Consider the following 26,036-nt stretch of genomic DNA (forward strand, 5'->3'; position numbering starts at 1 on the left):
TACCTACTTTTACCAATAGTTATAATATTTTAGTTATATTTTAAATACAATTATTCAATACTTGAATATAGACAGTTATAGTAATTATTATTGTCCGTTGTTTAATTACTTTATTAACATTTAAAAATGGATAATTCCAATATTGCAGAGTACAGGAGTATCGTCAATGGGCGGCTTCTTCTCAACTTCCCAAGTACCAAGCGCCAATCGTATACATCATAATTTATGTTTACTGTACGCATAATATTATATAGTGAAAATAAAAAACATTATATGTCGAGTGCTGACATAATATTGATGTTGATGAATACATGTGTTATTACAGAATTTATGAAAATCATAATAATAGCTAAATATTCAATTTTCATTAATACTTAAAATAACGATTTTTTTATAAGTAAAAATCTATTTGAAAATGTTATATAGATAATAATAAAAATATAATTATAAATGTATATTTTGTGACTGAAAAGAAAAAATCAAACGTGCAATCAAGGAGATTTGTTTGTTTCTACATTAATGTATATAAACACAATATATTAGTTTAAGAATAATTATAACAGTATCATTTATAAAGTGTAATATTATTATGTTTACGTGTTCACTAAAAAAAAAAACCATTGTTAATTTTTGATTTTCAGGTACACAAATTTCTTCTGAAATTAACAAAAAACGTAAGCGCACAGTAGAAGACGATGGGGACCAGCTGATAAATCGTACGTATATTATAGGTCAACGTCTTCGTTCAGGAAATTAATCATATTCTTCATTATTTAAAATAACGATTTTTTTTATAACTAGAAATCTGTTTGAAAATATTATATAGGTAATTATAAAAAATATAATCATAAATGTGTATATTGTGGCTGTAAAAAAACAATCAAACGTGCAACCAAGGAGATTTGTTTGTTTCTACGTTAATATCTATAAATATATATTAATTATAGACTAATTATAATAGTATCGTTTATATAGTGTGATATTATTCTGTTTATGTGTTCACTAAATAAAAAAAACCATTGTTAATTTTTGATTTTCAGGCGCACACATTTCTTCTAAAATTAACAAAAAACTTAAGCGTACAGTAAAAGACGATCAGGACCAATTGATAACCGGTACGTATATTATAGGTAAATGTCTTCGTTCATAAATTCATATTTCATAAATCATATAATATATTTATTATTTAAATTTTATAATATTGTAATTATTATTAAGCAATAAATAAACAGCTAAAAATCGATAAATTAAACAAATTCCACCGTGCTTATTATTGAGTATTTATTTTTTTAATTATGTTTTATTATTTGTTTTAATAATGTTTAATTGATAATAATACACACTGCAATAGTGAACACCGATAGGATATAGTAGAAATTAGATATTATAATATACATCTTTAAGTAATTATTTCTTTGTATAACCTCTGAACTACATTTTATCGATGTTCCACTGTATAAATGTATATATTATATTAATTATTATACAATCTAATAGAACAAACTAATATACAATTTTCGTCCACCTCCACTGATAGAAATATGACCAATCCGGAATACTTTCATCGTGCGGGTCATGCTCAGTTCAACGATTACGCGGTTAACGAAGTAAGTAATATACTGAAGTTGTATTAATTTATTATTATAGCTTAAACATTTTAATTGTTTTAGAACTAATAAATAATTAGTAATACAATTATATCAACAAATAAACTTTAATGTTGAATAGTAAAAGTAGGCAATCAAAATGATAAATATTTCAAAAGTCTATACATTTATACATTTTATTTGTTTTATTTAAAACAGGAAACTACCATAATATAATAATATAATTCAATATTTATACATGTAAAATATATCACATATTATCAATATTTTAGTTTCTCGATAGCACTCGTATGGCCAACGTAATCGCTTGGAACTGTAATTTTTTGGATCCCACTTCATATAATTGGAATGATAAGGCAACCACAGATGACCTAACAACAGACGGCTGTCGAACCATCGATCATACCAGTGCGACGACGTGCAGCGATGAATTTATGTTCATAGTGCGTTTTATTCTGATTTAATAACAACACGTGTGTAGTACCTCTAAATACTTACAATATCGTGTTGCGTCACTTTCTCGTTTTGTTATAACAAAACGGTTACCTATACCATATTTGTTGATATTTTAAATTAAATTAAAATAATTGAACAATCAGACGGACAACCGCGTATTCACTGCATTTATCTAACACGTACAATTTCAACAACGTTTTTCAATAAAAAAAAAAATGTGTTATGAAACAGTATACCGCTAGAAATCGTAGCATCGCAATAACACACGTCTTTGGACGAGTTTCGTCATCTTCAGTCAAATTATACGGACTTATATTATCTTTAATTGACGTGTGTATTAGTATCGTAGAATCGTTATCGTGCTCGGTGATCATTATGATGATTCTGTGATAATAACAGACAAATCGATAAAAGACAATATACGCCCGTATAAATTGACCGAAGATGACGAAACTCGTTCAAATGTGTGTATTGCAAAGCTACGAATTCTGAATTATTTCATTCATTTTTTTTTTCTTGACATTTTACCTGTTAACTAACTGTAGTGATCACGATAGCTCTTTTTTATTCACTTGTCTAATTTAATTTGAATTAGTCAAAAACGAAAAAATCGTCTGCATCAACTGTTATTACTCCGGATAGTTCGCAAATTACTCATAGAAAACTCAAGTCAACTGTCGACAACGACGACACCAGTTCAGAGGTACCTATGCGAATGCCATACATTATTTTAATATAGTGTTTTATATTTTTATTGTAATTTTAAATGCCATTATAGATATGCTCGGAAGAAATAGTTGGAGGCTCTAGAACTACATCAACGGTGCCTGGACATAACGTCAAATCTACGCAGCATCCTTCCATCACATTATCCGAGCACAATGATAATGATTCTATGACGACGAAATGCTCTATAGTGGAACAGAACATACGGCCTTATAAATCGTCTGGATATGACGGTTCAAGCTCAATGGTGTGTGTATTGTATATGACAAAACGAGCTGAATACCATTTTAATATTTTATCATCGATAATATTTTATTAGATAATTAATACCGTATTTCACTCTCCGAAGTGTCTGTGTGTGCTGTGTAGAGATTATTGAATGGTTATAACCGCCTTGAAGAGATTATATAAGTGGAATTTTGCAGTGATGACGTAAGCGCACTCATCCTAAATTCTTAATCTGACGGTTAAATTACTCCATCGTTTTCTGAAATATTATATCTGTGACAGATTAGAAATGCTAGCGATTCGGGACAGTGTAAATAATATCGTAATAATTTCTTTAATAGTTATAAACACAGACACACACGCAAATGCACATTTACAAATATTGGGAAGCTGATATGGGTTGATAGGAGGGGACAGTTTAACCACCGAGCATATTATACAAATATATATTATTATAATATTTTCTGGATGAACTTCTTTTTATTATGCTACATTATACTTTGTAAGAAGGAATCATTTTCTTTAATTAATCAAGTCTAACCGTTTTTAAATGTACAGAATATCATTATTAGGAGTAAAATATTTATACAGTCATAACTATTGATTTTCATAAGTTGTAATAATATACCTTTATTTTTACGTTAAATATATCAAACTTATTACTTCGAGTTTATTGATCAAATATTATTATAATTTATTTATATCGGTTCGTTGTATATACTTTAATTAATTTGTAGATGGTTGCGAGGAAGACTGTATGTTCAAACTGTTCAAATGTTATGACTTTATACACGGATTACAAATACGTAAGATGTCGCATCTGCCAATAACGATTGATGAAACCTAAACCAAAGTTATTTAAAAGATTTTTTTTTTTTATAAATATTGTAATATTGTTCTCAATAACCTAATTAAGTGTTATCCTGTTTAATGTTCATGTTCACAATACAAATTGTACACAATTTAAATAATAATTTGTCTATAAAAGCTTATGTTATATAAATATTCTTTATAATATTAATAACTGTTATTATTTGTCTAATTTTCCATGTTATTATTTATATAATTTAAGTAAAAACAACAGAATGATATCGATCTATTATATTATTAATATACATTTTTTTTCGCAGTATACGGCTTTGGCGTAGTGTATCAAAAATATATAAAAATTCCTTTTTAAATTATTAAATATTCAAATTACTGTCCATAATTATGATAAGAATATATTAACTTCATACACGTATGTAAACAATTAAAGAATTAATTTTTATTTTATTTTAAGAATATAACAAAATAGTACATAATTAGGTATCTGCCATGTATTAATGGCTCCAGGAAACACAATTATACAGGTACATTTTTTTTAACTTTATCCTCTAATTATTTTAGGTTATAATATTATAACTTTTAACATTTATTTTTGTTAATATTCATAAACAAATATTAAAACTAATAATAATATATTACTATTAAGTTACTAATTAAATATTTTTGTTAATAATGTTATTATTAAATATTATTAGGTCACTTGCTGATTGCCATAATCTTTTATAACAGTACTGTAATTCAACGTAATTATTATTCATAAATAATAAATTGATTTTCGTTTTTGATTCAAAGTTATATTAGATAATTGTTATTTTATTTTTTTTTCACAACACTACACGATTGGCAAAAATTGCAGTTTGCCATTCATCTGTATCGACATAAACATTAACTATATTTTTTAATGTTTATGTAGATATGATATGTTTTTAGAGGAAAGTAAAATAACATGTTCACAATTAATTCATCGACAAAATTTCTTAGGAATAAAGTTCTTAATTATACATTTTCAAATAAACAATTAATGAAGAGTATATATTTAGTTAGCATGAGAACAAAATGTAAGGTAATTTAACGAATATGGTTTTTTTTTATTGGCATTATTTGATGCATATGTGAACGAAATTATTCGTAAAAATATAAAATAAATGGAATATTATATTTCCATTAATTTTTTTTTTTTTTTTGCTTCAGTTTATAGTTTATTATATTATCGAATGTAGTAAATAATTTACGATGCAATGGCAACGGAACACCTGAACTTATATTAAGAATAGTGTCGATGCCAAGGCGGAGATAGGTGTCCAAGCACTGACATGCGACTATAATAAAATATTATGGTATTTCAATTAGCTATTTTACATCCGCTTATAATATTAGAGTATGAGCATCGCGATGTCGTAATAGTGTTTTCGTTTTCGCGTCGGCACGACCGACCGGTTAATCATTCTCCGGTTTCTGTACGAACTAACTTAATATTATATTTATAGGTATACAGATTTCAGCAGTTCTACAATATGTGATTAGAGTGTGTATAATGTTCTTATATGCATTTCGTTTTTGTTCCAATAATTGTTTTGCGGTTATTTTATTACTCCCCGACATAGGTTATACACGTTTTTTTATTATTACTATTTGTATATATCTAAGGTTAGATCCAAGGATATATTAATTATGCATTTGTTTAGTGATCCACCTTTATTTGTTATGTGGATGTACTAAATTTATAATTATCATTAATAACTACTAATTAATTTGCTTGTGGGTATTGGTAAATAATATTCTTTGTATGTCTGTTTAAATAATACGATAGAAATTATTAATTTATAAATCAGATATATGCGATTTAATCTATTCTATTTTATTTAGATAACGGGATTTAACACTATATTATCTATTTGTTGAACAAATGTTAAAAAACCTTATCTTTTCAATTCTTAATTTATACAATGTCGTATCCAAATATTGAAAGACTTTTAACTATTTATGCAAAAATTTACATAACTGAATATATTCTGAAAAGATCATTTTTGTCGCTTAAAAGAATAAAAACCTTCATGTGGTCTACTACGGAAGAACGGAGACTGAATTGCAAGCTTTGTTCAATATTTGTCACAAATTACCATTATCGCCGGAAAAAATAGTTTACCATTATATTCTAAACGTACTTATTACATTTTTATAATTCATCTATACTACATTTTTAACAAATCAAAAAACCCATATTTCTGCATTTTAAATTTATAATACTTCTTGTTTAATTTTGGGACCAAATCGTACTAAAATTATGCATGGAGCTAAATTATAATATATTATACTATGTTGATATTTATTAGAAGTCTAAATATTTTTTTGCCACAACTTCCATTTGATGTTTCTAAATACGCCACATTATTACTCGCGCCAGCATATGCGTCGCATTATAATATTGTTTGAGCTTGAAAATTTAACTAAATGATATAATAATATACCGCACAGTGTATAGTAACGGTCGTATAACGTTCACGGAATAAGGCCAATTTTTCGATGTGTGACATTTTGTCATCACTTCGCATCAACGCACCCCACTCACGTTTATTGCTCACTCTCGCACACACACACAGACATATTTACATACGTATACATTTCGCTTTATTACCAGTTTCCTATATGTCAACACGGTAGCACATAGCTGTCAGCCGTGATGGGTTCTGTTTAAAATTCAGATGGGAACAATCAACGCCGCGGCCTCCGGTTATATTATATTATTATTACGTTTGGTATGTATATTGGTAAAAAACATCAGCGTCGTCCATTAAAATTGTTTTTAACGTACATATAATACATATACATATGAAATCCGTAAATCCAATGTATAATAGTATACATATTATAAAATTGAATCACCACGATATATTAAATTATCATAGTGGGGCGACGAAAATAATAATTATTTTCGTCAAACGTATAACGAGCTAGCGGAAAAAAACACTTTTGAAATTCCATTCGTCAAGTGTAAAAAATTAAAATGACCGTAACCTTTGGTACTTTGTCAGGTATGCATGAAAAATATTCATAATACAATATCATGAAAGTAGTAGGTAGATACAACAAACTATAATATCCATATAATATAGGTTAGTTCGAGGTTTTAATTATTTAAAAAATCGTACGTTTTTTTGCGAGGAATTAATTAAGGAAACTTGGATAAATACATAGTAATAAAACGTTATTTTACATTTATAATAGGTGCATGTATTCATAAGAACGAAGAGAGATGGCAATCATTCATTTTGGACAAATAATAATTAACAACCATCAAAGAAATCAAAAATCTCAAACGAAATTTTAATTACCTATAATATGACATGGAATTTATAAAATAAAAAACGTTCATTACGTTTATTGCGAGGTTAAAAACAATTTTCAACGGTAATTATCACAACCATCAACTGTTAACGCATCAGTGATTAATGAAAATGTTTTAAGACCGCTTAGCAAAATCTACGACCGGTTTATTATACCATAGTCTTCAATACAAAATTATTAAAAGATGGTATTATTAAAATACAAAATTTGATATACGAAGTACCTAATATAAATATATGTATATATATATATATATGTGTGTGTGTGTGTGTGTGTGTGTGTGTGTGTGTGTGTGTTTGTGTGTGTGTGTGTGTGTTTGCACATAAATATAAGCTTAATTATTATTTTCTTCATGCTGCTAAGATACATTTCAATCTTCTATTTTTGGTTTGTGGAATCCGTATATCGTATGGTGAAAAACAAGTAACCATGCACATAAAATTACGATGATTTTTTTTTTGTCTTACTAACAATTATAATCTGTTTTGGTATCAGACACTATGTTCGCACGGCTCAAAAAAATAAATGATCAAAAGAAACAGGAATTCTGCAATTACTAGTGTATAATAATATCTATCCCAATATCTGTTGTTGAATCGTATTGTTTCACAATCAAGGTCATTCGCGAAATAACTCAAAATAGAGCCATAAAGTTCAGATGATTTGATCACATATTATACTAATAATTATATTATATAAACACTAAAATAATAAAACAATACATTTAGATACAAAATGATTATTGCGACATTGCATGAAGTCATATACCCAGGTTTTGTTAAATATTCATAATAATAGTTTTTGTATTATAATAACTTTGAAAAAAGAAAATGTTTGCGTTTTTATACATTACCTAGTTATTTTTTTAGTTTTATATTTTCTGTATAATAATGATTAAATTATTAAATATATAGCGTGTATGTAAAAACATTATTATTTTTGAAAAACGTAAAAACTATTAGATTATATTGATAAGAAAAACCCAAGATTAATTATCAAAAAATAAAATAACATTTTCCATTTATGACCAAGCAATAAATGCAATCTGTCATATCGTATAGAATTATAAGGTTATATCTGTTATAAGTATATACATATTAAATAATTACTGCAGAGAAATTCATATTGTATATATATTTGTGATATATTTGATCCCAGGAAGCAAAATACATTGAATTTAAAGTGTATTAACCGCTATTAACAATTTTATATTCTCAAAATAGTATTCGTGGAAATCGTCAGCAAGTTTCATTTTAAATAACTGGTTTTAAATAAACCCTGTTTAAAAAATATAGGTAATTATAAGATTAGATAATACAATTTACTAATACGGCGCATATAGATCCACGAAAATTTTATAAACACACCATTCATAATCATACTGAAATCAAAAATATACCATCAATTTATTATGAGATTCATACCATGGTGATAGATGAGTACCTTGGTAGTCTAAAAGTTCAACGAGAAATCTGCGTGAAAAATTTTTTTTTCGTTAAGTTAATGAATTATTCATGACAATAAAAAATAATAACATGTACCTACGTGTTATTGATCCATATTTTTATTAATTTTAAAATTGTTTTGGTATGGTGTTATGTGTTATAAGTAATTAATTCTTTGTAAAAATCAATTACCGATTTAAAACCCTGAAGCTTAATCCCGAGTTCACAGGTATTTAACTACATACATTTCATGAAATGGTTTATTAATGTACAGTTTTATTATACTAATTGCACTCACTTGCATTTAAGTGTATATTAAACACCGTGCGTGTAATATAAAAATAAGTATATACAATGAAAATTGCATCAAATTATGTTTTATGCTAGTCGTTAAATCACGTGAAATAAATAAATCATACAAGAATGTGAAAATATGATTTTTACGAAGCAAATTATTATACGATAATAGTGTAAAACGTGTTCTGAAGACATTGTTTTCGTACATTTTACCACCTACCTATTATTATACGCGATATTATTATAATAATGTCTTGGAGCGCGGACGAATTAAGGCCTCGTCCAAGGTACATTGATCGACGCAAATTGTTCGATATCCGACTCAGAAGACAATTATGGTTGTCCATCCGAAAATCCAGTTATTTGTTCGGTACCAAATCGAATGTGGTTCTCGTCCAGTGTAAAAATCACATGTGATTTCCATCGTGTCTGAGTACCAACTACCGCGGTGATAGGATAATTATTGCAGACATGCTATATATATTTTTTGTATATATATACCTTCTTAGATACTTGATTTAATATAGATATATCGTTATAAAGCCGCAAGAAGAAAAAATAAAGAAACGATTTTGATATATTACTTTCGCGAAAATAATTGTTTGGCGTCATTCATAGGTATATGTTTATACGTCTTAATGTATACACGTAAAATATTTAGCAAACATTTAGAACACATACTAAGTATCTATGGTTCACTTCCTAAAAACAAAATTTAGTATTTTTCTCATAGCTGTTAATGATACACCTAAAGAAAAAAAAAATCAGTTTAAACGCAAATAGAATAAAATATATTAAGATATTATCGTTGATTCATGAAAATGAAGTAATAGCATGCATTTATTATCAAACTTGGTTTTGCTGAAGTTTCATATTTCGGAAGAGTGTTAAGTATGTTTATATTTTTATATATATTAAATAAAAATTTAAAAATACGTTACTCATTTGACTTAGGACTTTTATTAAATTAAATTATTTATAAAATACTTAAATACACTTTTCTGATAAAAAAAAAAATGGTAATCAACACTATTCAATTATATTAATCAATATTTCATTTTATGATATTACTGTTTTAAAGTATTTATACTTAATATTCAAATTATTTTTTTTTTAATATTTTTGTTTCAAGATTGTATCTAATAGTACTTTATACTACCTATAAACTATCAGGCATTAGAAATTACTATGAAAAGATTAGCTAGACTTTCTATAATACATACCACTATGTGAATTTTTATAAAAATTATGGTTTTTTGCCAATAATTTTGTCCAAATTGCTAAAAATTTATTGATGAGTTACTACTAATCATAGAAACCTAATCGCAAATTATGTATATAAAAAAGGTTATTTTGATACAATATCAAATTGAAACAAATAGGTAAATCGTATATTATAATACAGCGTGAAACCAGAGCGCCCAATAGTTAAACTAAGCCGTTATAATTCACATATTATTATGCGATTTCTTAGATTTACGGCACGCCAGGCGACACTACAGAAAAATAAAATGTATATAATATTATACACAATAATAAAAACGGTATGTAACGAGACTTTGCAGCTGGAAATAAAAGTTCAAGGACGACGGTTACTAGACAAAAAATAATATTTATATCGTAGTCCTTCACAGAGAATGTCTCAAGTTGGGACATATGAACACTATACAGTGCATGAAGATAAAGACTATAGAGTTGTAAGTAGTGTATTATTTTATAGTATTCTTGTCTTGACGGAAAGTCACTCGTTCGAGTACAGCAGGTTTTCAGACTCGACGACAGGATGGAAGCTGCACCGTAGCCCGTAATGTGATGGATGTATAAATAATTAATATCACATTTAGCGCACTATTCTAACCCTTGACTTTTGTCTATTTCACAACGAAAACTTCACTCAAGTTCTTTTTTTTTAATAAACAGATAAATATAATTTTCAATATCATGGTCAGCTTTTGTACTTTTTAGTATAGTTTTTTTAATTTATTAATTGATTACAATTGATTTTAGTCATTTAAGTATATTTAACTTCATAAGTTAACTTATTTCATTTAAGTTGTTTTACTCGTAGAATGTGAGCAAATTAAAGATATGATTATACTATTCACGGAAGAATCATAAATTCTTAAAATATTATGTTATATGTCATAGTATGCTTATAATTTAAATTATTATAAATAAAAAAAACTATAAGAACTTTAAGGAAGTCAAACACTCGTAAATAACTGAATTTATTACTACCTATATCATATCTACGTACTTATAAAATATTTTCGTAGTTAAGTTATTATTCAATCTTAATCAATATTCAGGTTTTTAGTAGAAAATGCATAAGCAGAATACCATTTTCAAAATGTCGATGTGTAAATACCACGAACTAAGGAGTTTGTTATAAACAAGCTTTTATAAACTTTAAATGGGCATAGGGGTATAATTATAGAGTGTGGTTAAGTCTCGTGGGACACAATTATTAATATAGGGCGGGCTTATTACTTCTATCATAACTTGAAAGGCTTATTCGAATATTAATATACATAGTTATGTAACCGTAAACCGTTTTAATATATTGGTTTAACGGCAATCGATATTCGTTTGCAAACGTTTTCGACAAATACAATACATTTTGTTTCGGAGAATGGATTAAAACAGGATTTGGGAAAACACACAATGAACATGAATATATATAATATTCACTCCACATGGAAAACACAAAAACAATCGTCGTTAGGTATGAATTATAACGTTCGAAAAAATAAAAAATAAATCCCCATATCGCACTCGTTCTGATCGTGAACGGTGCGACGGCGTCAACGACGTGAGACTCGTATAACAGCGTCAATGAGTACAGTGACATAATCTAAATTATTGTAGCTTGACGAGATTCAGAGATCAAAGAACCGTCAACAGCGGAATGCGTCAGTTACGGGTGCAGGTCATAACAATTTTAATGATTTTATACATGGGAGTTTTGACATAAAATAAACGAGATAAATCGACGAACAAAGTTATTTAGATTTCAAGAATTTGAAAATATAGTGTTCAAGTATATTTATAAATTCCATGACAAGAATTCCGAATAAATTCATTATTAAATGAAAATATTGAGCCGATTATACTTAATGAATTACCCGGTATACCTAATAGTGTAACTCTATATAATAGACTCTAGAATATAGTGAGTTAGTTATAACAATTATGTGCGTTCAAGTTGTGCTACCGCCACCGCTACAGATCGTGTCGAATACACGAGAAAACCCTAACGGAATAATTCACCAGTAATCGTAATTTCGATAAATTATTATTATTCTGCGGTCCGTTAATCGTGCAAACTTAATATTTCACGGCGTATTTTAACGCCAAAAGACAATCATTTCGACTTATGCCTTTTGTGTTTTTGACATCAAAATATTAGTCGAGTTTACAAAAGGGGATCTGTTTTTTTTTTTTTTTTAATGGAAGACACGCACAAACACTTACATCATGGTCAGTCTTATATTTTCTTGTAACGTCTCTCCTTGTCATCTTTCACCATACAATCTATTACATATTGTTCTTATAATATTCTTTTTATTTTTCATTTTTCATTGTATGTAGGTATATATATATATACTTTTAACGCTTTGCGCTAAACAAATTGTTTTTAAACTTATTTATTAGTAACGGTTTCAAATTTTCGATAGAGACATCGTTTAAATAAAATAAAATGATTGTTGACATTTTTAATTTTACAATATTTATTTATACGTGTCTAAGAGGGTATGATATTTTACTAGTGTACTGTAGCAAGTCGGTCGATTCAATATATTATTTATAAATTATATTCAATATTACATAATTTCAAGAGTAATATCGTTTAATTTTTATTGTTTCCACAAAAAGGGTAGTATATTTTACTAATGCAGTGTGGATCTAATATAGAATATTTATAAAACAGCTGGAATAAAACGGGTCTGGATGGTCTTAATCGTTGTAGAATACTGGATCACTATATCCTCGTAATCCACAACTAGTTGAGATATTTCGTAAAATTTTAGTTCACTATAGCTATATGAATATATGATACACCACATCACTGCTCGTCGAAGATTTACATACTTTTAAAAATGTTAAATTATGAAATGTTTTTGATTTAGAGTATTATAATTTAAAATACTTAAATGTGTAAGGAATATAGAAAGAGACCAAACACTTGTAAAATACTGCATTATTCATAATCTATATAAGAGAAAAGAGAGTATGTATCTATAAGCTATTTTTAATAAACGTAATATTAGATATGTTTTAATGATGGTTAAATTTTTGTTTGAACTTTACGGCTTTACAGTTGCCACGTGCTCATGTCAGGAAAACGATAACCATAATTATACTCGTATCAGTTAATCGTTATTACATTATATTGATTATTTTTTTAGTAATTTCATATAGCCTATTTGGCGTCACATTTGTAACGAAAACCAAAAATTAACAAATAAATAAAAAAAATATGTTGTTAACCGTTGTTTCGTTACGCGATAAATCGTATATTTTAACATATTCAATTTTTTACGCTATATACATATTTATTACATTATAACAGCGACCACCAAAATGTATATTTATATAATTTTAATATGATTTTAAGATTTTTCATGCAGTGGAGAAAATATCGGGTTAATTTGTTTATAGTATATCATTTAATATCATGTTATCATTATTATTGTGGGCGCACACAATGATATTGTTATTTTACAATAAAAAAATTACGTCTTTGGCAACAAATTTACATAAATGATGTGCTGCACGCATAAGAAGAGACGTTCACAACTGTGAGTACATCATGCATTATATATATTTATATATATATATAGTGTGGCTCTGCTGCCCCTGCGTGAACTGACTCTTCCTGGGTCATACGTACTTCATGCATACATTACAGTAGAAATTAGTAACGACAATCAGCACAGTAAATAAAACGGACTCCTACTCGTAGGGTTGGAAGATGAAAAATCCACTTTGGTTTTTCTTTATTTAAAATATATAACAAAATCTAATAAATAATAATAATAATAATAATACTAAAAACATGTAACAATCATTTTAATGTAAAACTAGGTTACATAAAAGAAAAAAACTGAAATCATACAATATGTGTATTATATTTATGTGCAAGAAAATGTTGACGACTAGGTGCAATATAAAATAAGATATTAGTTCTAGTAATGTGACTGGTAGTGCCTTATAGATATCGTTCCAAATAGTTCAAGAAAATTGTAATATATCCGTTTAATAGCTTTAGAGAAAATAAAGATTAATTTATAATCAGTAATTAAGTAACCTATACGTATTCTCGATATCCACAATATAAAATCAGGTAGTCTTCATAATATTACCTATGTTTCAATAAAAATCGTATGTACTGCGACGCGCGTGTCATGGCGTGGTAGTATTGTACGCCATTCGTCAGGAGAAATCAAAAAGTAATTCCGGACCGGTTACAAAAATTATACGGTAGACGTCTAACTCCGGTGCAGAAAATTAAATATAGTATTATAGTACCTAATAATTATTATTATAATGGGCACACGAGTTGTATGCGATACGAGCAAGTCCCAATAATTAAATGGGGTACCTACACCGCATTATAATATTATCGAAATCACTCGATTAGAAATAGGTAGATCATTTATTATTACGTCAGTTTGAATTTTTTTTTTCGGAAGAGATGACGATGATGTTATCACACATATTTATAGTAAATATATCATATTATGTAACGAGTGAGTATATTAATATAATTATTATGTCCACGTCGACCGACAAAATAACTTTTAATTTTTTTGTTGTAGTTAACCGCGATGATATAAATCCAGACAAAACATAATATTATGTGCAATTTCTTCATCGCGTATGAAATATTACATTTTTTTCGATCTAAATTTATTTATTTTTGTTTTAAACTATAACCTTTCAAAGGCTATGGAACTGAAACCTTGCTGGAACCATTTTTTCAAAATTCTTTTAAAAACTGAAACTGAAATCCAAAGTATATATTATATTTTTTTTGAGATTTATTACACTACGGGTTTACAATTCAATTTAGACTTATTGAGGTTTTACAGTACCAATTTTCTGTAGTTCTGTGTATTTGTATAATGCACATAAAATGCTGATCTAAAAAACTTTTCAAAATTTAACGAATACTGAATATATAATAAATAAAAATAAGTTTAAAATCAATAAATGAATAATTTTCAATGTTAAAAATAAAAATAATTTTATGCTCAGGTTATTTAACTTCGTGGACAAGCAAGTACCTATACCCCCTACTCTACAATCAATATATATTCTGTAAATATTATACTCGTATAAATATACATTTATAATTTTTAAATTTAAAAAACTAATTCTAGAATGCGTAAGCATTTTAAAACTTCGCATACATGAATATAGTAAAAAAATGTACGTATGTTGCGTGTATACATGTTTGTATCACTCAATTTATTTATAATTTATGTACACAGCGACATAGGTATATTGTATATTTTTTATGTATATAAACAATAGGGCTTTGTCGGTAGATTTTTGATCGTGTTCTTACAATATTGTGACGTTGGTTTGACAATGTTACAAACGCACTCGTGTTGATCAAAAGGTAACGATAACGATCGAGCACAATCGTGATTCTAAAACTACTGAAGTGAATGTTAGTCAATACTAGCAGCCAATTCAATTGATACCGGTCTCTCTCTCTCTCTCTCTCTCTCTCTCTCTCTGGGCAATTATTTTCGAAGAAAATATGTTTTTTAACGATCACGGTGCCTACGTTTACGTGCATATACGTCGTCTTACGATCCGAACCTCAAAAGTAGGTTTAGCGTATGCAACAAAAGTTTGTAGAACGAGTAGTTATACACTGCGATACAATATACTATCGAAATAAAATAATATTTATAATGTACAATAAAATCGAATTGGGATAATATTTAGAAATATACAACTTTTATTTTTTCTGAACTTTTTTTTCGTCTTTCTAAATTTGTAATTCGATGATCAGAAATTGAGAAAGCTTATCCGATAAAAATGTCAACGTTATATGTACTAACTAGTAATCGGACGGCAAATACAAACAACTTTGCGTCGAAGTAATGGAATTGGTTTTCTGTTGGTTACTGCGATGCGTTTCTCAAAAACTATTTCTTCATCATAGCGTCAAATAAATGAAATAAGTTAAGATGAAACAGTATAACAATATACATTATTATAGTAAACATACGCCAAACGCTACGCAAAATTAATCAAAATCGATATAATAAAATAATATGCATAAAACAAGTTATATTTTTACCTAACCTAATATGGCGTATAGGTATATTGCACGTGCATATTATTAAACGTACATAAATCCTTTACAAACAAATCTTTTTATCTAGATGTATAACAATTTGAAGTTCAAATTTCGCACATTTAGTAACGGTTTTTTAGAAATGTACGTACAGGTGGTAGTTTACCCGCCAATTTATTAGAAAAATTATATATCCAATATAATACACGAGTAGGAAACGGTATCCTCGGGCACGCGAATAATTATGAACGAAGTGAGGAATGTATTGATTTTACAATGATGAATGTTTTTTTTTTGTGTCTGTCATCACGTTTTGGAGTATAAATAATGCTTTGATTTTTGACTTCAGCTTCTCTTTGAAAAGGAAAATACTCTCTATAATAATCTAGTTGGTATTTTGGGGGTTCAAAAAAAAAAAAAAAATCCAGTAATTCCAGTAATTTTTAAAAGAGTTAGCAAAAACCCTAAAAAAGTAACGGAAAAACGGGAATTTTCACGCATAATCAGATTTTGGCAAAATCGATTTTTTTTTATTTTGCTCTAACTCAAAAACAAATCATTGAAAATACTTGAAATTTTCACCAAATGTATCATATATTAGCATTATCTATTTACAATTGAATTTTCAAAATATTTTGAATTTTTAAGCTATTTAAATACAATTGAAATTTTCAATTATTCTAAGTATTTTTAAAAATGTCTGTAAAAATAATTTGGCAATTTAAAAAAATCTTTAAAATTTATTACAAGATTTATTATAAGTTGTACTTATCGTAGTAAAAAAAATCAAAAATCATTATACACAATTTTTGTTTATAAGTGTTTAAAGTTGAAATGTTTACGAAATATATCAAGATCACAAAAATTGTAAGAAATTTTGAAGTAGAAAATTCATAAAATGTTTGTGATTTATACCTAAGGTTAAAAACCCTAATACAAGGTTATCCATAAGTTTTCCTTCAAGTAACTGTAAAAAAAAAATTCTAGCGTCAATATAGAAAACATGTATGAGCGTATGAAATTTAATTTTTTACGAAATCACGTAAAATAACAATATATTACAATTTAAATATAGGTAATAATATAATATATATTACTAATTATCCTAGACTGACAAATCAACTTTTCGTTCAGAATCGTTTTTGGTGTACAATGATACCTGTCATTGCATTCAAATTTAATACAACCTATTATAGTGACCTACTCTCCATCTCTAGTAAACAGCAGAGCAATACCCACTTGCCCACCCTTTTTTTGAGGGGGGGGGTGTCAAGAAAGTATTTTCGATATAGTATATCGCACGTTTTTGATATGGACGGTGGTGGCGAGTCGAAGCGAAGGGTACATGCGAGAAACAGGGACACGAAGAGAGACTTATAGAGGGAAAGAGTTCTTATCATTTGTTTTGTGGATGTCGTTCAATTTGGCACTACTCCTCGGGGCTGCTTGGCCGATAAATTAAGAGGGTCATTCTCGGAAGACGCTCGCGTATATACTAGTTACTAGCTGCACCGGTTATCCGGCAGTTCGATCTCTCCGCAAGCGCTCCTTACCTCTTCTCTAACCATCCCACGATAACATTACGCGTATACAATTCGACTGCGATAGGGAAGTTTTGCCAAAACGTGAGTATATATCTTCAGTTCTTCCTCGTCCTTCTCGTTGTCGTCGCGCGTCGTCGTCGTCATCGTCATCGTCATCGTCACCATTCACCCTCCCCCCAATCATCCCTCAACAACTAGAAGATATTGTATAATAAACCGTGTTTGGGTGGAATAATAGAAAAATAACCGTCCGTTTCGACACAACATCAATATAATATAGTGTGCAGATGAACGGGCATCAAAAGTAGGCGTCGTGAAAAAACTATATACGTATTACATATATATATGTGCTGTATTATATTAGGCATTACTGTAGTCGTATGACGTTTACTCGAAATAAATCCTCATGGTTAGTCTGTTTTGACAGTTCAGTAACGATAGTATATATTCGATTGATAAGAAATTTATATTTTATTAATATTACTATCAAAATATTATATATCTATTCCTGCACAATATTATTTCAATTAAACAAGCTCTATTAAAATAAATTTGTTTTATTCTTTACATTACATTCGTTGTATTGTATAGGTTGGTATGATTTACAAAAAATAATTAATGAAAATACGTTAAAATTAAAATTACATTTTACAGTAAATTCATTTTTTCCTGTGTAAGTAAATTGCAATACAATAATATTACGGATAATACAAATAATGTCAATACATTTGAGTAAACAGAATTTGATAATTAGAAGATGTACCTATACTGACTTCCTATAATTATTTTTGTCATTATTTAATTTATTATATTTTATTAAAAATTGTTTTATTTCTATAAATTCCTATGTACAATTTATTAATTCAATTTAATTATTATCAATACATACATAGTTTATTTATTTTTTTAAATTGAATGTTTTAGGTAATATTAATGTTTGGTATAAAACATTAGACTTTGTTTGATTTGTTTGCAAATTTATGTTTAGCGAAAATCTTTTGATTAAAGTCAATTTGTTTATGGAAATGTATTTATTGTAATTTTTTTTTAAAAATTTCACAATCTTGTAGAACAATACACGTTCATGCGGCACAGAAAAACACTTCAAAATCAAATTTACCTGTATATATATATTATTTTTATTTCCATCACCCTATCTAGAAATAACGGTTCGTTTACAGTTGGCAACTGTTATGGGTACATATAACTAACAAACAGAATCGTGAACTTATCAAAACACTCATTAGACCACACTTAATTTAGAAATGATAGGATAAAAAAAAAAACCAAAACAATTGCTAACGAGTGCTTTAAACGAACACGAATAATAATAATATGTAAACACGTCACCGTGCTTGTGGAAACCTTAATGAGAATTTATATGTTCGCATTTTGCTACAAAGTGGTTAATAAGTGTATATGTGTTAGTGTGTGTTTTTTATTTTTTTTTGTCTTTCAAAGGAAAACTATACTGACTGCAGGACCTCACGACTATGGAAATAATTCTCATTTAAATAGGCAGAAAAAACAAGAAAAATGAAACAAAATATTAATAGAAATGTTTGTCGTAACCTACGCGGCATGTATATTATAATATAATAATAATAATATTATAATGTGTAAACACGAGATGAGAAGTAGCCCAAGGGTCACTGGAGATGTGGTTTGGCGCGTTTACACTGGTTACTGGTCAACGGTTTTTGAGTGGGGATGGAGCGGGGAAATTTGATTTATGATACGTATTCAATAGAAAAACTGTTGGCATAAAATTCAAATAAAACAAATGGCTTTGGTTCAGTTTGCTCGGTATCGGCCAACGTGCTTTGAGGTTTGCGATATCCACCGTGGGTGGACACCCCGAATGACCGACCCACAAGTTTTTGACCTTCCTCAAATTTAAATAAAGTTTTGTTTTATTATTATTGTAAATCGTTTATCACATTTGTAACCCCAAAATTAAACATTTAGTAAAGGTGCTTATAATAAGTAAAGTATCAAAAATATTCAATTATGAAATACATGTACATTGTACATTAATTTTATAAATTTTGATATAAATTATCAGTTCTATAAATCGTACCATTAAACATTAAATATGTACGTTTAAAGTTGAATAATTGCAAATAGATTATTTTGAAATATGCACATAATATATTCATTATATCATAAACATGTACGAAACTATTAACTCTTTTCTCGGATAATAATATACTGCGTTAATATTTAATATTATCCATAAAATAACTAACTACCTACTCATAAAAGTGAGCACTTCATAAATTATATACAAATACTGTATAATATAATATACAGTTATTAAATAGTTAAATTAGATTATTTAATTTAAAAAAAAAATGAATTATTTCTTTAACTTCAGGAAATAATAAACCAGCAAATATTACGTAAAAACTCATTTAATTTTTAATTTATTTAAAACGTATAGATAAATTAATGGTTTCTAAGATTTTAAAAGTAAAATAATATTTATTTTTATCATTCTTATTATATCTATGAATTCCAGAATACATAATAAAAAATATGACATTATTTAAGAACAGATTATATTTTGTGGTATTATTATACTATTATGTTAAATTTAATTTGTGCTATATATTTGTAAAACATTGTATACCACAATAAATTTTAACTGTTAAGTTTTCTGGTTATAACTTATGACCGTAAACTTTATTTTATTTGTTGATTATATCATCTCTGTACAAATACGAGTGCATACAATGTATCCATTTTGTAAAGGAAATTAATAAGTTAAACATTTTATTAGTAAAAAACAATGTTACTGCATTATACATTTAAATACTAAATCTGTTATCAGTAAAACACATCTGATTACAAGAAATTTAATAAGATTGAAAACTAGTTTTTATTAATTCGATATTACATAGGATTGATACATAAATCAACATTTAAATCTTTTGTATATTCCACAAAAATACTAAATCTCAGTGATACAAATAATTAAATTTTATATTTTTTCAAAAATCTATTAATATATGATTAAGTTATTCTAGTGCATTTTTTGTTCTCCTATTCATTAAAACGAGAAATATTTCTAGTCACGAGATATTACTATCAGCACCATGAAAACTAACTAATTGAAAAAACTTCAAAAATATCAATAATTTGTCAGTATGAAAAATACTTTTAAAATAGATACGAATAGACTAGAACATTTTAAATTTTGACTTGTCCATGAATTCTAATAATGGTATGGGTAAAATTAACCAAACTGTTAATGAAATATATATAAAAAAAAATACAAATGTTCAAGTGAAAATTTTCTAAATTAATATGAATTGTAGTAATTTATAAGGTTATCAGTGTTATCACGTATGAGTTAATGTTATAATTATAATCACTTTGTATCAAAAACCAAAACATAATTTGTCCAGAATTGCATCTTATTTAGACTCAAACATAATCAAACAAAGTGTGAAAAAATAATATATACCATAAATTGTAATTTATATGTAATAATCCTTGGCGTGATTGAAGTAGTGCAACGCGATCAAAAACGTTAATAATACCTTGATAAGTTGGCAATTGATCACATTAAAGTGGGTGGGTAAATATCGGTGTTCTTTAAGATGAAAGTAAGTACATTTTTGGAATGTTATTTCTAAATTAATAAACGGTTTATATTAAACAAAGGTGACAATTACCGTCACATCGGTTGTCAATAAGATATCGATCATTTTTGGTTGGACCCGTCATCGAACAGAATCATTTTATGAATGTCAAGGGCGGAGGCGATCGTTGTATTCAAACATCGAAGAGTATAATCATTAATAATGCACGTATCGCATTGGCTCGAGAAGAGCGAAAAGACGCGAGTGGTCAACAACCACGAGTAATGAGTATCGAAGTGTTGTACCGTCCGCACCTACTTTTCAATATATTATTATCGTATTTTTTTTCTTTAGTATTTTCAAATGATACAAGTGCATTTCCGATGAATTATTAGAAAAACGTGACATTTAAAATTACATGAATGAACATCAATGTTATCGGATTGACACAAATCTTACTGTATACAACTGAATTGCATTATAAATCAAGTAGCCACAATACAACAATGATACATAGGTATTATATAGCTGTTAATTAAAATAATATAATATATTATAATGTATATACAATGTATTCATACGAAATATTCATATAATATTATAAATAAACACGTGCTACGAAAACCGCAATGGTATCCCGACATCACCTGAACAACACACAATTATTATTAATTACTTACTGATGTAAGATAATAATTGTAATACATCACACTGAAGCGTATAATACACAACGGATCGAGATTCGATTTTAGTCTATGTGTGTTTATACAAAGTGGTCGATCGTGATGCACAACATATACTAATATAATAATAATAAATTACATGTAAATAATGTGTGTATGCAACAATGCATTACGGGTATCGGACTCATATTCAAATGCTTGATGCGTATATTCGTCATCCACAACGTTACCGTGTCAACGGGGCGTATTAAAACAAAATGATTATTATTGTTTATTCGTTGTAGGTATATCTGTACAAATAATTAATACGTTGGTACGGCATTGTTTGTGATGCATAAAATATTTTTTTTATAAATAAAATTTAGATTCCACGAATTACCAATTTTACAGTAAACTGGAGAAATTATATTATTATTTTCAAATCACATATTGTCGTTACACGACGTTATTCTTAAAACAATATTACGTACTGACGTAGGAACGTACGTGACTCGGGTAGCTCTGGTGCTCGGTGTGTTATTAAGTATAGGCCGCAAAAATGGTTTTCTCGATAATACAAGATATTAGTATTTTATTGATCGCGTCAATATTTTGCGGCGGTATATATGTCATCATTATACACATTGGGAAATACAGCTATTATTTATAGAACAGCATAAATCACGACAGAATCACGTTCTCGACAACCTTACCCAACCAACCGATTGAGATAGCTCGAAAAAAAAAAATACAAAATACAAAACGCGTAAAAATAATCCAAATTGATCTCTCTCCGTGTTTTACGCTCACTCTCTCGCTCTCTCTCTCTCTCTCTCTCTCTCACACACACTCACATCCACACTCACAATCACACTCACTATATCTCTGTATTTGATATTGAGGGACGGTAAAATAAAATTGTCAAAACATTTTCGGGCCATACATGTAAATATATATATATTAAAGTATTAATATATCGTGTATAGCAATATAGTCGTCGTTATTATTTACGCGCTAACGTTTCTTCATTCCGCCGCGTGCGCACGAGACGTATAATTATTTCCGAATCAAACGAACCATCTAATGGGCCGCCATTGCCCCCGAGGGTACTAGGAGTTTTACACGTCGGTTATATACATATTTTTTTCCATCGAAAATTACCATAATCGCTCCGTTCCCCGGAACCTTTCAAAGGACGCGTCGAATGGGAAAAAAAATTGCAAAAGGAACAAAAAAAAAAATACAAGAGGACACACGGAGTCCAAAAATTACCCAAAATTTCAAAGTTCGAAAGAGCATCGTGACGGCGAGTGCATCTTTTACTGCTGCTGTGTGCTAAGAATATAATTGAAATATCAAATCGGGATAATAAAATGGTCATTTATTCCGCGTCGTAGAATATAATATTGTATTATTAATACATTATCATACTCTGTGCACAGAACGGTTAGGTATAATATTGCAATATGTATAACATGTGCATTATAATAGTTTAACTATGAGGAAACACTTTCATTGTAACTCGACCGACAATTTATTACAGTTGGTCCTAAATATATATTATATAACAATATGTCTGTATAAATCAAACGCGGTTTCATCTGATCGTACTTACTTGCCTAAGTGCCCCGCTTGTATATTAATATGTGTATACATTATACACACTTATTTACATAATACATAACAATAACACGGACGAACACCGAGCCTTAATCTGCTGATGAACCTATGTTAAGCCTACGCAATAAAAACATCGTTGTAATAAACACCTAATATATTATATAAGTCATATATTTTGTAGAGAAAAAAAATTCTCTTGTATACGTAGAACAAAATACGCGTGTAAATAATAATATTGCGAACAATTTTTATTGCACCACCGTTTGTTTCAATTTTCTTATGAATTCAAATCACTGTACAATATAGACGTGCAATATAGACGGAATATTTAATGGTTTACCAAATAATAATAATAATAATAAAATTAATTTCTTAAGCTTTTATAATATTTTGTTTAGATAATTTATTATAAATAAATATATACATATAAACATTATATAATATCGGGGATATTTTATATCGTTCGAAAAATATTTAAGGTTTTTCCCCCTTTTCCTTCCTAAACTGTAAAAGTTACTCGAGAAATGTAAGAAAGTGAATTTCAAGTCGTTGTCGTTTTTTCTTTGCCAATGTAATTTAAACTAAATATTACAGTCTCGTTCAGAACATATATTGCAGTGGTAATTATTTATGAATACATCACATAAAACTAGATCAAATCGATCGTAAAACATTATAAACTTCTTATCGTTATTAATATTCATCAACCATAAAAATACGCATATTAAATTGAAATATAATAAACCACATTAGTGTTTAAAAGTCACTGAATACCGTTGGAGTACTAAGTCGTGCAGATAGTTGCTCAAACGATACAATCATCGATTATCTCTTGAGGATAATATCAGCTATAGACTACAGTACTTATCGTTCGTATATCGTGTATAATATGTTTTATATGAATGTTACTATCCTACACGATCGATAACGATTTAAAGATAAAAAACGAGTCACTGGCATAATATAATATAGCCCTATAATGTGTCTGATGCATAAGCAGCATAAAAACAAGGTGCAGTTTTAAGCGATTTCGCCAAGATATGTATATGTATATTATGTTATAATATAAATGCATACAATTTTTTATTTTTACCTCAATAAGTCTTACAATATGCAAGTTTCAAAAATTGTTTAGGATAATAAATTTAAGATAAATAAATAAATACAAATAGTAGTATTTAAAATATCTTATTTTTTTTTAAATCCACTATCAATATTTAATTAACATTATAATAAAAGTGTATTTTCAATAAATAATACTCCAAAACAATATATTTTTGAGTATTTCTGAAATTATGAATGAAAATATCTACAATATTCCAATTAAGCAAATTATATTAGGTACTTAAAAACATTTGCTATTTATCCAAAAACATGGTAAAAAATTTAATTAAATAATTAATCAATTCTTAATGCCTAATTCTTATTAAAAGTATCACATAATAGTAGATAATTGTATATGGTGCTGTACCAACAAATTGTGTTACTTTTCAGGATTTTCCGAACGTGATTACTCTCTTTCAAGATTTCGAAGTTAAAAGTATAGCTTACACGTACACACACACATATATATATACATATATATTTATATTTGTATATATGTATTATGTGTAGTATATAGTAGTGGGTTGTCAGACAATAAGTCACGTAACATGTAAGGGGGTGGGTTTCAGGGATCCGGGACGAAGTTTGTTGTTTCGTGTATGCTGTGCTGAAAGCTTCAATAGTTTAAACCGATGGTAAATTTTAACTAAGTACATCGAATCGGAAGTCATTGACGTTTCGTCGCAAATACGCCGTTGGCTGACGATTAGATCAAATAATGAACATCACTGAAGGAATTCTGGAATACGAGTGACGTAAATTCTAATAAACAGGTAAAATACTTCATATAAATAATATTTGTTTGTGTATAATAGCTCTGGATATTATAATGCGACGGGTTGGTTTGATGGGAACAATATTCATAGTAATAAAATGTCGGGGATATCCGGAATCCAAGTTTATATATTTTCGAATTAATTTTATTCACCATTCAGATATAAAGTTAATACCTGCCACTAATAGAAAGATATTTTAAATCGAACTTCAAATGTATGAACGTATTTTTAATATGGTTTTATGAGTTTAATAAATATTGTGAATCAGAATCCAAGAATATGTATTAAAATTACTAAATATATGCACAGAAAATGATCGAAGGGCGAGTGTTTAATTAATAAATTAAAAATAAAACATGTTAATACATGTTGAAAAGCTATAAAACAATATTAATAAAAGTATAGGGATAGGTATAATATTAAATAATATGTTAAAAATAAAGTGAATGACTTATTGATGGCAGATAATATCGATGAAAATAAAAATAAAATG

At 27.9% G+C, this 26,036-nt stretch overlaps 2 protein-coding genes across 5 annotated transcripts in view; one reads left to right on the top strand and one right to left on the bottom strand.

The window, feature by feature from the left end:
* LOC113553070 (monocarboxylate transporter 10) overlaps positions 1 to 26,036 on the bottom strand; it is a 312,565-nt gene that overhangs the window by 58,290 nt on the left and 228,239 nt on the right. The gene's annotated exons all lie outside the window — the stretch shown is intronic.
* LOC113553071 lies at positions 1,865 to 4,070 on the top strand. Its single transcript, XM_026956210.1, has 4 exons — positions 1,865 to 2,050; positions 2,659 to 2,766; positions 2,842 to 3,036; positions 3,755 to 4,070. Exons 1-4 carry the CDS (start codon positions 1,898 to 1,900, stop codon positions 3,845 to 3,847), a joined length of 549 nt encoding a protein of 182 aa, XP_026812011.1. The 5' UTR covers positions 1,865 to 1,897; the 3' UTR covers positions 3,848 to 4,070.

The sequence above is a fragment of the Rhopalosiphum maidis genome, chromosome 2 (assembly GCF_003676215.2).
Source record: "Rhopalosiphum maidis isolate BTI-1 chromosome 2, ASM367621v3, whole genome shotgun sequence".
Classification (NCBI taxonomy): domain Eukaryota; kingdom Metazoa; phylum Arthropoda; class Insecta; order Hemiptera; family Aphididae; genus Rhopalosiphum; species Rhopalosiphum maidis.

What these genes read in the sequence shown, in the direction of transcription:
- LOC113553071 (XM_026956210.1), top strand. Translation starts at nt 1,898, where the DNA reads ATGGCCAACGTAATCGCTTGGAACTGTAATTTTTTGGATCCCACTTCA. An exon ending in GCGATGAATTTATGTTCATA is followed by an intron (nt 2,051 to 2,658) that starts GTGCGTTTTATT and finishes AATTTGAATTAG; the next exon opens with TCAAAAACGAAAAAATCGTC. An exon ending in ATGACGGTTCAAGCTCAATG is followed by an intron (nt 3,037 to 3,754) that starts GTGTGTGTATTG and finishes ATTAATTTGTAG; the next exon opens with ATGGTTGCGAGGAAGACTGT.